The sequence below is a fragment of the Crinia signifera genome, chromosome 7, assembly GCF_055691185.1.
Source record: "Crinia signifera chromosome 7, ASM5569118v1, whole genome shotgun sequence".
NCBI lineage: Eukaryota > Metazoa > Chordata > Amphibia > Anura > Myobatrachidae > Crinia > Crinia signifera.
This window is the reverse complement of record NC_139223.1, coordinates 20,190,361-20,206,890: the sequence shown is the minus strand read 5'-3', so window position 1 is coordinate 20,206,890 and position 16,530 is coordinate 20,190,361. Positions and strand designations below refer to the sequence as shown.

At 45.7% G+C, this 16,530-nt stretch overlaps 1 protein-coding gene across 25 annotated transcripts; it reads left to right on the top strand.

Annotated features, from left to right (window-relative positions):
• The first annotated feature begins 2,153 nt into the window (after positions 1-2,153).
• ANTKMT (adenine nucleotide translocase lysine methyltransferase) lies at positions 2,154-15,514 on the top strand. Of its 25 annotated transcripts, XR_014450693.1 has the most exons (9): positions 3,231-4,158; positions 5,919-6,015; positions 8,167-8,381; positions 8,649-8,753; positions 8,834-8,974; positions 11,630-11,680; positions 11,928-13,361; positions 13,516-13,566; positions 14,732-15,514. XR_014450693.1 is itself a non-coding variant. In XM_083152596.1 (7 exons), the coding sequence occupies exons 3-7, from the start codon at positions 8,220-8,222 to the stop codon at positions 12,114-12,116; spliced, it is 648 nt and encodes a 215-aa protein (XP_083008722.1). In that variant the 5' UTR covers positions 3,231-4,158; positions 5,919-6,015; positions 8,167-8,219; the 3' UTR covers positions 12,117-15,514. The 25 variants fall into 25 exon arrangements, 7 of the variants coding, with proteins under 7 accessions (XP_083008720.1, XP_083008718.1, XP_083008719.1 ...); XR_014450697.1 differs by having other exon boundaries at positions 11,928-12,282; positions 13,362-15,514; XR_014450687.1 differs by having other exon boundaries at positions 11,928-12,282; positions 12,847-15,514.
• The last annotated feature ends 1,016 nt before the right edge of the window (positions 15,515-16,530 follow it).

The following is a 16,530-nucleotide window of genomic DNA, read 5'->3' as shown; positions in this document are numbered from 1 at the left end:
GCCTGATTCAGACATGATCACAGTGGGGCAATTGGCAGAGCCCTGCGATTAGAGAAAAGCCGCCCATACACAGTGAAAACATGTCTGCGAAAATCCCGCTTCCAACTCACTCACCTTCAAATGATTTTCCCAGTGTCTGTGCATAAGCCAGGCCATAATTGGCAAGTGCGATAGAAACAGGCTGGTGACATCACACACCCTCCCTCCCTGCAACACCAGCGTACACCTCCCTGACACCTCCAGAAAACGGCCGGATGACAACCACAAACGCTGACTTCCTGTCAATAACCTTACAAACAGCTTGAGATCAGAAAATAATCTGGATCTTATGCGCTTAATGGCCTTGGACATGCGCGCTACAATCCGTACGCATGCACAGTCATTTTTATAATTGCCCACCTTGCAAAATCACAGCCCAGCAATCAGGACTGATGAAGCTCTCATAAGCGAAGCGTACGCTGACCCGTCAGCTACTTGTTGTGACTCCCTACTCCCTTCCCCCCATACCAATGTATATATTATTGTGATTTATCAACAGCCGTATCTCTGCCTCACCAGCGTGTGCCAGTCGCCACTGGACACGCCCGGCCAGGAACGCAGTGCTTGATGTCAGCACTATCCTGGAACCGGTCAAACAGGCTCTAACCCCCGGCGTACTACTCCTAGATGCCGCGGCTTAACCTGTATCACAGCGGGAGGCGATCCGCGGCTCTGTGCGGTTGCGGCAAACGGTGGTCTGAATGTGATAGTGGCAGCTCACATCGGACACCGCCCGCATACCAGCACTGGAGAACGGATCCCCAACCCGGGACCCGCCACTGATTGACAAGCGGGCGCACACTCCATACAGCTAAATAAAGCTTGGAGAGAGTGGGCAAACTTGGCTTTAACAGTCTCCAGGCACCGATTGAATTTATACAGACGTGGAGACTGACATCTAATAAACCAGTCTAAAAGTATTGCAGTCACACCTATTAGGATATATTATCCTTTTTAAAATCACTCTATGTTTCATGTTCTGTGATGTTCGTGTCTTATACTTCGCTACTATTTTAGAAAATCCTAATAAAAGTTAGATTTTAGATTAAGTCAACCTTCTTATGCACCACATAGTGACATTCTTTCCTTTCCTTGTTGCTATAATTAACTTGTGTCCAGTGGTAGCACACCCTCCATTGTTTGAAGTACATCATAATAAAATAATACATGAGGGTAATCTCTAAAAATATTGTTATACCTGAACCTGTGCGACTGTTCTGATCCCTTCCCCCCGACTCCCCCCTAAACAGGACTGAATAACCCCCTAAGCCTAATGCAGACAATTATTATGGCACAAGAACTATTATGCAGAGCCATACCTAAATAGATTGAACTAGATGGACTAATGTCTTTTTTCAGCCTTAATTACTATGTTACCTGATGCCAATTGTAATGCCTCATTCCCTGGGGTGACACCACGCACACCCCACATCCCCTGTGGTGCCGCCACACACCCCCACATCCCCTGCTGTGCCGCCACACACACCCCACATCCCCTGCGGTGCCACCACACACACCGCACATCCCCGGCATTGACGCCACACACAACCCAGATCCCCTGCGTTGCCGCCACACACACCCCACATCCCCTGCGGTGCCACCACGCACACCTCACATCCCCTGTGGTGACACCACGCACACCCCACATCCCCTGCGGTGCCACCCCCCGCCACCCCCCCCCTGCTGTGCCGCCACACACACCCCACATCCCGGCAGTGACACCACACACACCCCACATCCCCTGCGGTGCCGCCATACACACCCCACATCACCTACGGTGCCGCCACACACACCCCACATCACCTACGGTGCCGCCACACACACACACCCACCCACATCCCCTGCGGTGCCACCACACACGCCCCACATCCCCTGCAGTGACTCCACGCACACTCCACATCCTCTGGGGTGACACCACGCACACCCCTTGTAGTACCACAAAATCTGGAGAGCCACAGAGGTCCTGTGCCTGCAAATGCAGCATATACTATGTATAACATATTATGCAGAAACCACAGCTGATTACTTTGTATGACACATTAATTACCCGCGTGGTGGAAGCCCTGTCTCATGTGTATAGAATAATGTCATGTGTGCTGTACTAGGCTCAAGCTGTATGTACAGTGCTTGTACTGTACCCTCTGTCTGCCTTCTGCGGAACACTAGACGTCACACACCCGCTCCAGTTTCCTAGCGGACTGAATTATGTGAGCGCACTTCCGGCCCAGGTGAGACACAGTCTGACCCCTCTCTCTGGTTGTTATTGATAAGTATGTAGGGGGGATAGATAACGGGCAGGGGGATAGAGTGGCCGCTGTCTGTCGGCGCGCGGTGCATTCTGGGACAGCAAAGGGGGGAAAGAAACTCTGGCGGTAGAAATGAAAATGACCCCCAAGGCTCCTATATATATATAGCTGTAATGTTATTGCATAGTGAGTGTCACTGTGCATGGGGCATCATGTCCTTTACACCAGCTCCCAAGTGTCACAGCCATAAATATATAAATATAGTAGTAAAGGACGGAACAGGGATCATGGGGCATTAAAATGTGCTAATTTGGAAGTGTGTGTGAAACATAGAAACATAGAATTTGACGGCAGATAAGAACCATTTGGCCCATCTAGTCTGCCCCTTTTTTACCCTTCAGGTAAACTCAACCCTTTTTAATCCTTATTTCTTTGTAAGGATATCAATATGCCTATCCCAAGCATGGTTACATTGTACTACTGTATTTGCGTCTACCACCTCTGATGGGAGGCTATTCCACTTATCCACTACCCTTTCTGTGAAGTAATTCTTTCTAACATTTCCCCTGAACCTACCTCCCTCCAGTTTCAGTGCATGTCCTCGTGTTTTATTACTTGTTTTCCTTTGAAGAAAATTTCCCACCTGTACTATGTTAAAACCCTTGATATATTTGAAGATTTCTATCATGTCCCCCCTTTCCCTTCTCTGCTCCAAACTATACATGTTAAGATCTTTTAGTCTATCCAGGTAAGTTTTGTGATGTAGGCCATGAACCATTTTAGTTGCCCTTCTTTGTACACTCTCCAATGTATTTATATCCTTCTGAAGATATGGCCTCCAGAACTGGACACAGTATTCCAGATGAGGTCGTACCAATGACCTATAAAGTGGCATTATTACGTCTTTTTTTCTGCTACTGATTCCTCTCCCTATGCAACCAAGCATCTGACTAGCCTTCCTCATTGCTTTGTTACATTGCCTCCCTGCCTTTAAGTCACTTGAAATAGTGACTCCTAGATCTCTTTCCTCCTCAGTAGTTTCCATAGTAGTAGTGTGTTTTGTTATTGCAGTATGTATTAGCAATCCCCAGGATATTCACACAGGAGATATGTCTGTCAATAAAGGTTTTGGCATTGATGACAGACAATACCTCCCAACTGTCCCGATTTTTGTGGGACTGTCCTTTTTTTAGGACAATCCCACATCCCGCCTGGGGCCGGCAGTGTCCCGCAATGGGGGGATAGCGCTGAGCAGCGGTGATTAAATGCTGTGCGCATCTGCACAATGTCTGTTCTTGCAGGCAGAGAGGCTGGGGGCATGGGCGTGTCCCCCCTCGCCAATGCAGGGTTACCTACTTTTAAAGTCTCCGAGGGGGAATACCGGATATGCGACTGACTGTCAGCAGCACTTCAGGGGGTGGGGCCTGCTGTAGACGTCACCAAGTTCCGACCCCAGCACAGCAAATCATGGCAGGTTTCCGGGGAGGGGGTGGAGCAAAATGATGTGATTTGCACCACCCCGAAAAGCCACAAATCGTGGGAAATGAATGTTGGGGGTAGGAGAGATGCCAGTATCCGGGAGGGTCGCCCACCTTTCTGGGGGGCCGGGAGGGGGACCTGATTTTCGGAAGCCTCGGGGATGTGTTAACGTACACATCCCCTCACATGTCACCAAGAGGATTTGTGTGGGGGCGGGGCCTTCGGAAGGGCGGCTTCTGGCTTTCACCTGTTTGCTAGGCTGCGAACATGTCTGAATCAGGATCTTTATGTCTATTTTATATTTTGACATTCTGTTAATGTAATTTTACAGATGTCGCCATTAATAAAATCCACATTTTATTGTTGCAGAGTCACATGATATGGAAATAAATCGGTAATGTACATTTTGTATGTAATACAGGGGCTGTGACTCTTCTGCAGGACAATGTCTCTGGGGAATAGTTATTTTGGTTACAGTAACTTATTTTCTATATGACATTAGGGTACTTGTTTCCTAGCACGGCGCCCACGATATTCAGTCGTACGGCATCGCGATGCCATATGCTCGCATGCGATGCGATTTTAAATTGTATAAGCACCCTATACAATTTGAAATTGTATAAGCACCCTAATGGGTGCTTACAATGTTAAATGCACCCCCACGCCACCCTCACTATCAACGCCAACCCGAAGCGTGGCGAGTGCAGCGAACCCGCGAGCGGCGGCGGTACGCGTCCTCTAACCTTTTCATACCCCCACTATCCACGTCGATGTGGAGTTGATTTCATATAGTGTGGCGAGCGCAGCGAGCCACCGAGCCCGGAGCGTGGCGAGCGCAGCGAGCCCCACGAGGGGACGCGTATTACTTAACATGTATTGCGCGTGCGCTCGCCACGCTTCGGGCTCAGTGGCTCACTGCGCTCGCCACGCTTCGGGCTCAGTGGCTCACTGCGCTCGCCACACTATATAAGATCAACTGCACGCCGACATGGATAGTGGGGGTATGAAAAGGTCGGAGGACGCATTGGCATTGATAGTACGGGTGGTGTGGGGGTGCTTTTTACATTATAAGCACCCATTACGGTGCTTATACAATTATTCATCTTATAGGAGGCACATTTAACATTGAAAACACCCATTAGGGTGCTTATACAATTTAAAATCGTATACAATTGTATATGGCATACAATGCGATGGTATACAATTTAAAATTGTATAACATCGGCTGCCATCGCGTAACATCGCATCGCATACCATCGTATGCCTTATGGTATGCAATGCGATGGGTGCCGTGCTAGGAAACAAGTACCGAAATTAGTTATATTTCTTATTTTATTCACAAAGATAAAATGACAAGATATATCGTTACAGAAATGTAGATTCATATAATAAGATATAAAAAGATCACATAAAAACAAATTAAACCATTATTCTATGACCTTTTAGTGTAAAACTATGTAAACTTCATTAACCATATAAATAAGGAAAAACTCAGCGAGGCAATGTAAGAGGGATGTCAGAAAATGCAGGAGCACACGAAGCACAGAAACCAATAACATTAACATGGGGGACATTGAGGTTCTTGGCACAAAAATGTGAGCCCACCTACCACGTCAAGGTGACCTCATCAGGTGGGAGGAGGGGGAGGGAAGGGGAAGGGGGAGATTTTTTTTTTTGTAGGGGAGGGGGAGACTATACTATGCTATTCTATGCTGTGCTTAGTTATGCTATGCTAAGACCATAGTCTTAGTATAACATAGATAAGCATAGCATAGATACTCTTAGCTAAGACTATGCTATTCTATGCTGTGCTTAGCTATGCTGTACTAAGAACATGGTCTTAGCATAGCATAGCTAAGCACAGCATAGAATAACATAGTCTTAGCTAAGAGTATCTATGCTGTGCTTAGCTATGCTATACTAAGACTATGGTCTTACCATAGCATAGCTAAGCACAGCATAGAATAACATAGTCTTAGCTAAGAGTATCTATGCTGTGCTTAGCTATGCTATACTAAGACCATGGTCTTAGTATAGCATAGCTAAGCACAGCATAGAATAGCATAGTATAGTCTCGCCAGGTGGGTTGGGAGGGGGGGGGGGGGTTGAATTTTTTTTGTAATTTTTTTTTTTTTGTGTTTTTTTTTTTTGCAGGAGGAGGAGACTGTGCTGAGGGGGCAGATGGACTTTATTCCCAGGGTTTCATCAGAGCATCTACAGCCTTTGATTGCGCTTTAAGGAATTTATCCAGGTGATGTTTTAGTTTACGATTTTCCTTTTTAACTTCACGGTATTTTGCCTTTACAGCTGCATTTTCATTTGTCAGAAATTCTAACTGACGTTCACACATCTCACTGTCATGGGCACTGTGTTTTTTGGCCCACCTGCCATTGATAAATTCAAACGTCTCTTTGCCCACTGAGACAGTTGGCAGATCTTCCTGTATATTTGTATTTTTTCTAACCTGGGAATTTTCTCTGCGAAACTTTCGCAGGCTCCTGAAGCTTTGAAAGTCTTCATATAAACCCCGGAACCAGTTTAGAGCCATAGTTAGTAAAGGCTGTGAAATTAATTTCTGTTGCGACTTCTCTGGACTGTGACTTGTCTTGTACAGAGGCTGCTGCAGAATGAGGACCAGCAGTCTGGGCATTCATATTTATAACCTCTGTTATAGAATGTTCGTTCCGGAACATTCTAAAATGTTCCGGAACATTCAAGAGGTTATAAATAAGGTCATTCCAGTCCAAGCTGTATTGTGACATCACAAGCTAATGTGACATCACAAGCTAATGTGACATCACAAGCTAATGTGACATCACTCTTCCAGTGCCTTGCTGAGTTTTTCCCTATTTATATGGTTAATGAAGTTTACATTGTTTTACACTAAAGTCATAGAATAATTGTTTGATTTGTTGTATATGTGATCTTTTCATATCTTTTTATATGAATCTACTGTACATTACTGTAACTATATATCTTGTCATTTGCTCTTTTTGAATCAAATAAGAATTTTTCAATGAAATAATAAAACGAATGTCATATAGAAAATAAGTTGCTGAGACCAAAATAACTATTCCCCAGAGACATTGTCCTACAGAAAAGTCACAGCCCCTGTATTACATACAAATGTACATTACCAATTTATTTCCATATCATAAGTATCCTACAGGTGTAAGTACCACTGAATAATAATATATTATATATAAATAATATAGTAGTGGCTTCATTTGGCAGCACCCCTAGGCCAAATTTTTTTTTACTGAGAAATTCGGTAAAGATGATTAAATGAAGTACATTGTGTTTACATGTTATCCTTAGGTTACGTTACGTATGTGGTCGGACAGCACTGATTTTGCCTATTACTTAGACCATGAATAATTTGATCTGCTCCTGGACCAGCAACCCATGGCACAACCCTAGTACAGCACTTCCCTCCAACCTTTTACAATTTTTTTGGGAAAAAATGATCAGGCGCAGTTCTAAATTCTATTGATGACCTTTAAGAGACAGTATTCCTCAATGGTTGTCTATTTTGGTCACCCCACAGTTATTGTAACTGACCTTTTAATAAGGCCCTATTTTCCTGATAAAGGTTTCTTTTTAGCTGGGCGACCAATCACTTCTTTTCTTTTCTGATGTTCACTTGCTAATAATACACCTCCTATTCAGATACTGACCTCCAAAATGGGCCCTATTTTCATATAAGAGTATCTTTAACTCCTCCCCAGATAGAAGATTTAAACACCAGGATTTTTTCAATACTGTATCCACAACTCCAGGCCCCTTGGGGCTCACTCTCACCTCGAATCGAGGCCCTATATACACCAAAAGGTTTCTTTTGTCCTTCCTTGTAGGGTAGCAGATTACGGCGTGTGTTGGTAATAGGAACAGCTGCGCTCCTCAGGCACATGAAATATATGAAATGGATTGGGATATGTGAAGCGGTGATTATATGTAAAAACGGTACTTGTTTCCTAGCACGGCCACTCCGATTTCAATCGGGGTGATCGTGTCGGAAAAATCACGTCGGTCGCATCGCATGCGACCAAATCGCATGTGATGCGACCGGTGCGATCGACCCGATTTTTACATTGAATCAAATGTGAATAGGGCCCATGGGACCCTATTTTACATTGGATTCAATGTAAAGTATTCCCCAGACGCCCAATTTTACCCCCTCAATGGCACCCCATGATTGACGCCAACCCGAAGCGTGGCGAGCGCATCGAGCCCCGCGAGGGATCTTGACAAGATGAATGTTGCCATAGTCCCTGTAGACTGGGTGATTGCCTCCCTGCAGGATTACGCTGGAGATATCAGATGAGGGGGCGCGGCTGGGGCTGTACCCTTTGCAGAAAAGCCATTGGCTAATAGTGTCCTTGTTTCATATTGTTATTTCCAGGAATGCTGGGAGTAGGGATGATGTATACTAAGCGCTGATTTCTCATTGGAAGAATGGATGAAGATGGACCACAGGAGGCGGCGGCGGAATTAAATGAGAGACACATAGGGGGCTGGGGGCTCCTACAGATCGCAGGATGTACTGGACTAACTGTCTATTCAGTCTGGGCGCTTGTACTGATGCCTGGCTTCAGGAAGGTGCCATTAAAGTTACAGGTAGGTGTCTCTTTCTGACCACATTAATCGCAAAACCAGTGCAGTTACTCTTTCGCACTTGGGGTGTTGCGCTCTGCTGTGATGATTCTAGCACAGTGTGGTCTGTATATCAGTACTGATATAACAGACCACACTGTGCTAGAAGCACAACAGCAGCAGAGAGTGACACACCAGGCAGGAAAGAGGAACTGCACCGGTTTAAAGGGCGCAGGGTTCCAGAAGAAAGACTATTATTGTTATATAACAATAGCGCTATCTTATGTTCAGGTGCCTTATATGCCGGCCAGTAGCAAGCAAGTGAGGAACGTAATGACGCAGCTGAAAGGACGCTCAGGAAAGATGGTGGACCTGGGCTCCGGTGATGGCAGAATAGTGAGATACTCCGCTCATACCGTATTATCAGACCAGCGTTGTCTCACTCGGTGACACCTGTCTCTATAATTACCCTGCAGGTCCTGGAGGCTGCTAGGCGGGGATTCTCTCCTGCAGTGGGGTACGAGCTGCACCCGTGGCTAGTGCGCCTCTCTTACTTCTACGCCTGGAGGTCCGGCTACCACCGCCAGGTGTCTTATCTGCGAGAGGACCTGTGGAAGGTGAGATTGCTGGGTGCTCACAATGTCTTCCTGGTATGCTTTTACATGTTAGAGGAGAGTTATCTGCTATGTCTAATCTTGATCCTCCAGGGCCCCCATACTGACACATACCCTCCAACATCTGAAGGGCAGAAATCGGTGCAAATTCAGAAAGTAGGTGTGGCCATGGGTGAAGGGGGCATGGTCACCGTCCCTTTTGCTATATTTTTAATGGACAGTTGGAGGCCCAGAAACCCGGTACAAAGCCCTTTTTGGAGGGTATGCTGGCAGCATGACCTCCAACTCATCCAACCAATACTTTCTCTGTTTTGCAAAGCAGAGGGTATGGGTCATTAGGTCGACAGTGTCTAGGTAGACACTCAAAGTTCCACCACTATTGGGATGGTAAAATATGAACAAGTCAGTATTAAAAAATTCACGAAAAACTCATGTGAACCTTTTGCTTGTGTAGACAGTTTGACCATGCCGACATTTTTTCATGTGTCACCTCATGACTCCTTCCCTAGCAGAGGACGTTGCCCTGGAGTGTCCTGTACGTAGACTGTATATTACAGCAATAGCCCTGCCAGAGCACTGTGCCGCCCCAGCTGAGTACATTATATACTATGGAAGCCAGGTAAGACAAGACTCTCTTTGCTGGGGCACCCTTTGATCAACTGTCTTTATTCAAATCTTCATATACAAATGTTAGATTATATTAAAGACATTTGAACACAGAGTGCCCATGATGGAGTGTTCTCCCTGGTTTTTCATTGGACAAAACTTGGAGCACCACCAACTAAGAGATGCAGTGTAAAATCTCCTAAAAAAGGAGTAAATGTTTGATATGTTGCTCTTGAAAACATACTAGTGAGATCATGTTTTCGCCACATCTGTGTGGAGTCTTAAGCAGGGTTGCCGACCCTCCCGGAATTTCCGTGAGTCTCCCGAAAATCGGGACCCCCTCCCGGCCCCCCCCGGAAGGGTGGGCAACCCTCCCGGATTCAGGGGGGACCCCCGCTGTCCCCTGGATCGCGGCATTAAAATGCCGCAATCCTTGGGTCTCAGAGGAGGGGGTGGAGCTAAAACGGCACAATCGCGTCATTTTAGCCCAGCCCCCTCCACAGAGATCCGTGAATTCCCTGCTTTACCAGCATGGGGACGGGGCTTAGTGATGTCACTCATAAGCCCCGCCCCCTGAGCGGCTGCTGAAACTCTCCTCTCCGGGCTTCTCCCGGAGAGGAGAATCTTAAAGTCGGCAACCTTGGTCTTAAGGTGTGTACACAATGGGTCTTATTCTAGTTCACTCTTTCTAACAAAATCCTTCTTAGATGGACAAAACCATGTGCACTGCAGGTGGGGCAGATGTTACTTGTGCAGAGAGAATTAGATTTGGGTGGGGTTTTACTTCAAAGTGAGATCTATATTGCAGTGTAAAAATAAAGCAGCCAATATTTACCCTGCACAGAAACAAAATAACTTCTCTCTGCACATTTTACATCTGCCCCCCTGCAGTGCACATGGTTTTGTCCATCTAAGAAGGATTTTGTCAGAAAGAGTGAACTAGAATAAGGCCCAATGTGGCGGAGAGTCATGATGATGTTTTTGTAGTTTTACGTGGGGGCCTGGAGCTTAAGCTCTATTTGCCCTATTTTTAATCTGGCCATGAACTAAGCACAATACCATTGTCCGGCCTTTTGTCTATGCTCCGATCCTGTACTGCTCATGTACAGTATGGGCTTGCGAGGGCTGACGCAGTATGACATCAGATTGTCAGTAATTGACAGTCTACTGCCACATGGTTGCACCGACCTCCGTTTCTCAAAGCGGAGGTGTGTGGCCACCATTGCGGGGGAGGGACAAGTCCATGATTTCTTGCTTGGACCTGCGGTGGCCAGTTTGCGTGACCCCATAGGTTACTCAGATGGCCAATGGCGTTGCACATAACTCAATACTGCATCATGCAGTATTGCAGCTTGGATCAGTAATGCAGCAGGAGGTGGGACTGTCCATGCTGCATTGCCATATTACTGCTATCATTGCTGTTTCCTTGTAAGCACAGCGATGGCAGCAACAACCACATTTGAATCAGGCCGCTCCTCAGACTTCCAGATCTTTATCGCATACCCAAAAATGACAATTTAAATGCATAATGTGGTGGTTACTACCTACAGTGTTCTCTCTTCAGGACACCAGCTTAGCTTGGTAGATGTGCGTGCAGGTTCCTGGGCTAGGTACCATGATTGGATGTGGGTGATATAACTGGTGGCCCTTCATGGTTTGTGAGCTGTGTAGCACCTACAGCATTACAGTCTGGGTGCGGAAGTGTTCATGGCGTACCACCAAGACTAGAGAGAGAAGTGTCCGCATGTAGTCTCCTTGAGATTCCCATTTCAGGACACTGAGATTGGCAGCATTGTGGCCTGATGTGATCTGATCTCATCGTACAATGTCATTCACAAAAAGCTCGCGTCACACAAAGGCTAACTTCCCAGCAGTGAGTCCACTAAGCGGTAAGTAGGATTAAGCTAATCCATTGGTAGTCCCACCCATGTCCACTCCGACATCTAAGGTGAGCCTATTAGGAGGGTGGTTTATGGAAGAAATTTAGGATCTACAGACGGGACCATGCTTGCTTCACTATGTAGATCTATTCTCCTTGATTTCCACATACAGGTGAAGCTACAAGACTGCGGAAACATATCGATATTCCTGGCTCCAAGTGTGGTAAGCGCTGTATTCCTTCTGCCACATGTAAGATGGCTGTCTTCTCACCTCTGCTCAAAGGTCCATGAGATGCCACCACAACCTTTCTCACCTCACTCATATTCCAGTACATTATAGTTTTCTGTGGACCCAGACAGTCAGATTCATTTTATCAATGCCCCACTATTTTCTGTAGACTGGGCAAGGAGGGACCACGTGTATAGGAATATCATTTGCACGTGGCTTGACGTTTTTTGTCTCCGTACAGCTGGCGCTGCTGGAGGCAAAGATGCTGGCGGAGCTTCCCGATGATGCCCGCGTGGTGACTGGCCGCTTTCCTCTACCTACATGGGTACCCAGCGACATTATTGGAGAGGGCATTGACAGGACTTGGGCGTATGATCTTAGAGATGTACGGAATACTGTGCAGACCAAACAGGTCGGAACTGAGGTGTGACTACCTTTCATGGGGGTTAGTACTACCTTCACGGGAGAGGAGAAAGGTGCTTAATAGTATTCCCAAATGCTGGAAGAAGCCAAACGTGGAGATTATCGATGGATGTGTGAGGAGATGGCATCGGTAGATATGCTTTTATGCTTTATTTATAGCACCGTGTGAGAAGGTGGCATTGGTGGCTGTGCTTTCAGCCTTTATTTATATCACCGTGTGAGGAGATGGTATTGGTGGATGTGCTTTTATCCTTTATTTATATCACCGTGTGAGCAGGTGGCATTGGTGGCTGTGCTTTTATCCTTTATTTATAGCACCGTGTGAGCAGGTGGCATTGGTGGCTGTGCTTTTATCCTTTATATGACTGTGTGAGGAGGTGGTATTGGTGCCTGTGCTTTTAGCCTTTATTTATATCACCGTGTGAGCAGGTGGTATTGGTGGCTGTGCTTTATCCTTTATTTATATCACCGTGTGAGCAGGTGGTATTGGTGGATGTGCTTTTAGCCTTTATTTATATCACCGTGTGAGCAGGTGGTATTGGTGGATGTGCTTTATCCTTTATTTATATGACTGTGTGAGCAGGTGGTATTGGTGGATGTGCTTTATCCTTTATTTATATGACTGTATGAGCAGGTGGTATTGGTGGATGTGCTTTTAGCCTTTATTTATATGACTGTGTGAGCAGGTGGTATTGGTGGATGTGCTTTATCCTTTATTTATATGACTGTATGAGCAGGTGGTATTGGTGGATGTGCTTTATCCTTTATTTATATGACTGTGTGAGCAGGTGGTATTGGTGGATGTGCTTTATCCTTTATTTATATGACTGTATGAGCAGGTGGTATTGGTGGATGTGCTTTATCCTTTATTTATATGACTGTGTGAGGAGGTGGTATTGGTGGATGTGCTTTTATCCTTTATTTATATGACTGTGTGAGGAGGTGGCGTCAGTGGATGTGCTTTTATCCTTTATTTGTATAACTGTGTGAGGAGGTGGTATTGGAGGCTGTGCTTTATCCTTTATTTATATGACTGTGTGAGGAGGTGGTATTGGTGGATGTGCTTTTATCCTTTATTTATATGACCGTGTGAGGAGGTGGCATTGGTGGCTGTGCTTTTATCCTTTATTTATAGCACCGTGTGAGCAGGTGGCATTGGTGGCTGTGCTTTTATCCTTTATTTATAGCACCGTGTGAGCAGGTGGTATTGGTGGCTGTGCTTTATCCTTTATTTATATCACCGTGTGAGCAGGTGGTATTGGTGGCTGTGCTTTTAGCCTTTATTTATATCACTGTGTGAGGAGGTGGTATTGGTGGATGTGCTTTATCCTTTATTTATATGACTGTGTGAGCAGGTGGTATTGGTGGATGTGCTTTATCCTTTATTTATATGACTGTATGAGCAGGTGGTATTGGTGGATGTGCTTTATCCTTTATTTATATGACTGTGTGAGGAGGTGGTATTGGTGGATGTGCTTTTATCCTTTATTTATATGACTGTGTGAGGAGGTGGCGTCAGTGGATGTGCTTTTATCCTTTATTTGTATAACTGTGTGAGGAGGTGGTATTGGAGGCTGTGCTTTATCCTTTATTTATATGACTGTGTGAGGAGGTGGTATTGGTGGATGTGCTTTTATCCTTTATTTATATGACCGTGTGAGGAGGTGGCATTGGTGGATGTGCTTTTATGCTTTATTTATAGCACCGTGTGAGGAGGTGGTATTGGTGGCTGTGCTTTATCCTTTATTTGTATCAGTTTGAGGAGGTGGCATTGGTGGATGTGCTTTTATCCATTATGTATATTACCGTATGAGAAGGCGGCATTGGTGGCTGTGCTTTTATCCTTTATGTATATGACTGTATGAGAAGGCGGCATTGGTAGATGTGCTTTATCCTTTATTTATATGACTGTGTGATGAGGTGGTATTGGTGGATGTGCTTTATCCTTTATTTATATGACTGTGGCCCTTATTCTGATCGGTGCGGCCGGATCCGATTATGCGGCCAGGACCGTGCGTGCGAAACCCCGCCTTCCATACGGATCGCCAACTTCGTCCGTATGCGGTAAGAAGCTGTCCGAACGGACCGCACGTGTATTTTTAACAGAATACGCCTCCTCCATCTAAGGGAACCTCCCCCATCATTCGATGGTCGCAGACCATCGAATGCAGGACCGAGTGCTCCACCAGCCCCCGCAACCTCAGACCACACGGACATTTTTCCGTGCAAAAGCAGGGATCTGGGCGGGCAGCTGACATCCGGCGATGTCATATGTCCGCCCCCTACACGTGCGTCACGGCCACATTACCATACGTACGCCCAGCGTTTGCATGGGAACGCCCATGAAACGCAGGGCGTATGCATATGGTAATGAGCCCAAATAGCCCTTCACGCCCCTCTCCACCCCCTGTTCGGAGTGTTCACATATCATGCGGGATTTGGCCGTACGCCCCGCTCGCACATGCGCAGAGACGCCTCTGCACATGCGCAGACACAAAACATCGGCGGGCCGAACGCACGCGGATATATCCGCACCGATCAGAATAAGGGCCTGTGTGAGGAAGTGGAATTGGTGGCTGTGCTTTTATGTTTTATCCTTTATTTATATGACCGTGCGAGGAGGTGGCATTGGTGGCTGTGCTTTTATCCTTTATTTATATCACCGTGTGAGCAGGAGGCATTGGTGGATGTGCTTTATCCTTTATTTATATGACTGTGTGAGGAGGTGGCATTGGTAGATGTGCTTTTATGCTTTATTTATATCACTGTGTGAGGATGTTTAAACAGCGGCATTGACAACATGGTGGCACTTCTGTGGACATTTCCAATTGCTGTATTACAGTGATGTTGTCCATAAGAACTAATCAGATCCTGCCATTCTTCTAGTGCAGTTGCATAATGAACCCACACATCTGATTGGTCACTTTCCAACATAGTTTCCAGTATAACTGCTTTCACAAGTGTCTCCTTCAGGGTGCAAAGACCAATTGGATTGACTGTAGTCCACAGCAACCCATCTGATAGCAGGTTTCAGCAACCTAGTGATTTGGACTAATAAAGCTAGTTGTGATTGGTTACAGCACATGCCCTCCTTCTACTAGCAGCGATGTCACTGGTCTATATTTGCTGGGCTCTCCCACAAAATGGCTGCCTCAGCAGCGGGAGTATGTTCTGTCATTGTGTAAGCCGCAGAGTGCCCAAACACAACACACACCAATACATACATCCTGTATATCTCCATATCCAATGTAAAACGTCTTACTTTCTGTTTGTAAATGATTAATAGTCATATTAATATATACATGAATGATTTTATCATTTATATTCTATTGTTGTAATAGACCTATTTAAACAAAAAAGGAATCTTATTTTTAAGCCTTCAATAAATCTGAAAGTTTCTGTCCATTTTGGTCCAATTTGTCATTACAATCCATTATATACAATCTGTGGCAGGGCATGCTGGGACGTGTAGTTCCACAACAGCTGGAGGGCCATGAGTCTGACACCACTGGTCTAGACTGACTATTATCTGTGAATGGGGAAAACTAAATTCAATGGTGAGCGGGTGAGTGATGATTTCTCGCCCCAGCAACCACATGCGAGGGGGCGGTGCCTACCGGTTCACTAGACTGTGGGTATATGCAGCTTAGCGGGCAGGTCTGAATCAGACCCATTGTGTAAATACAGGTCTAGGTGGGAGATGCGGGATAAGTGTATTATGATCTAGAAGGCTGGATAAGGGCACATTTATGAACCCTGGGGTATACAGAACAATGAGTATACATCATAGGATCAACAGTCCATAGTTTAACACTAAAAGATTGACATGCACAAAGTAGACATTAACAAAAGGTTGACGGGGAAAAGGTTGACACATGAAATGTCGACAAAAGTTTTTTCACTTTTTTGGATGTCAATGTGGACACCTGGGCACGCACCCCGCCCCATTACCGCTGCGCTCTGCACACTATAACCTTCCCAATTGGAGTCAACATGGATGAAAAAATCCAAAAAAATTGAACACAAAAAGTAATCTTAAAAACTCAGGATGACCTTTCCACGTGTCGACCAATGTCAGGTGACAACTTCTTGTCTATGTCGACCTTGTGCATATTAATCTTTTAATGTTGACCTTTTCACTGTTGACCTGTCATCCGGATCCCCATGAAAATAAATGAAATCAGTGTTTTGGAGAGAAATTCTAAGAGCCATTTCCTGTTGCGTTTCGCTGTTTGTACATTGGTATCGCCGCTGTAGTTATGGTTCCCTAATACAATGCAGTCAGGGAAGTCTGTAGCCTGCACAAGACATCAGGAATAGTCAGCTGGTACCGGCACCATCAGCAGAATATAATGGCGTCTAAGTTTGCCACAGGTGCGTGATGCCGGCCGACCTCGGACGTTTTCTTTAAAACCGCAATA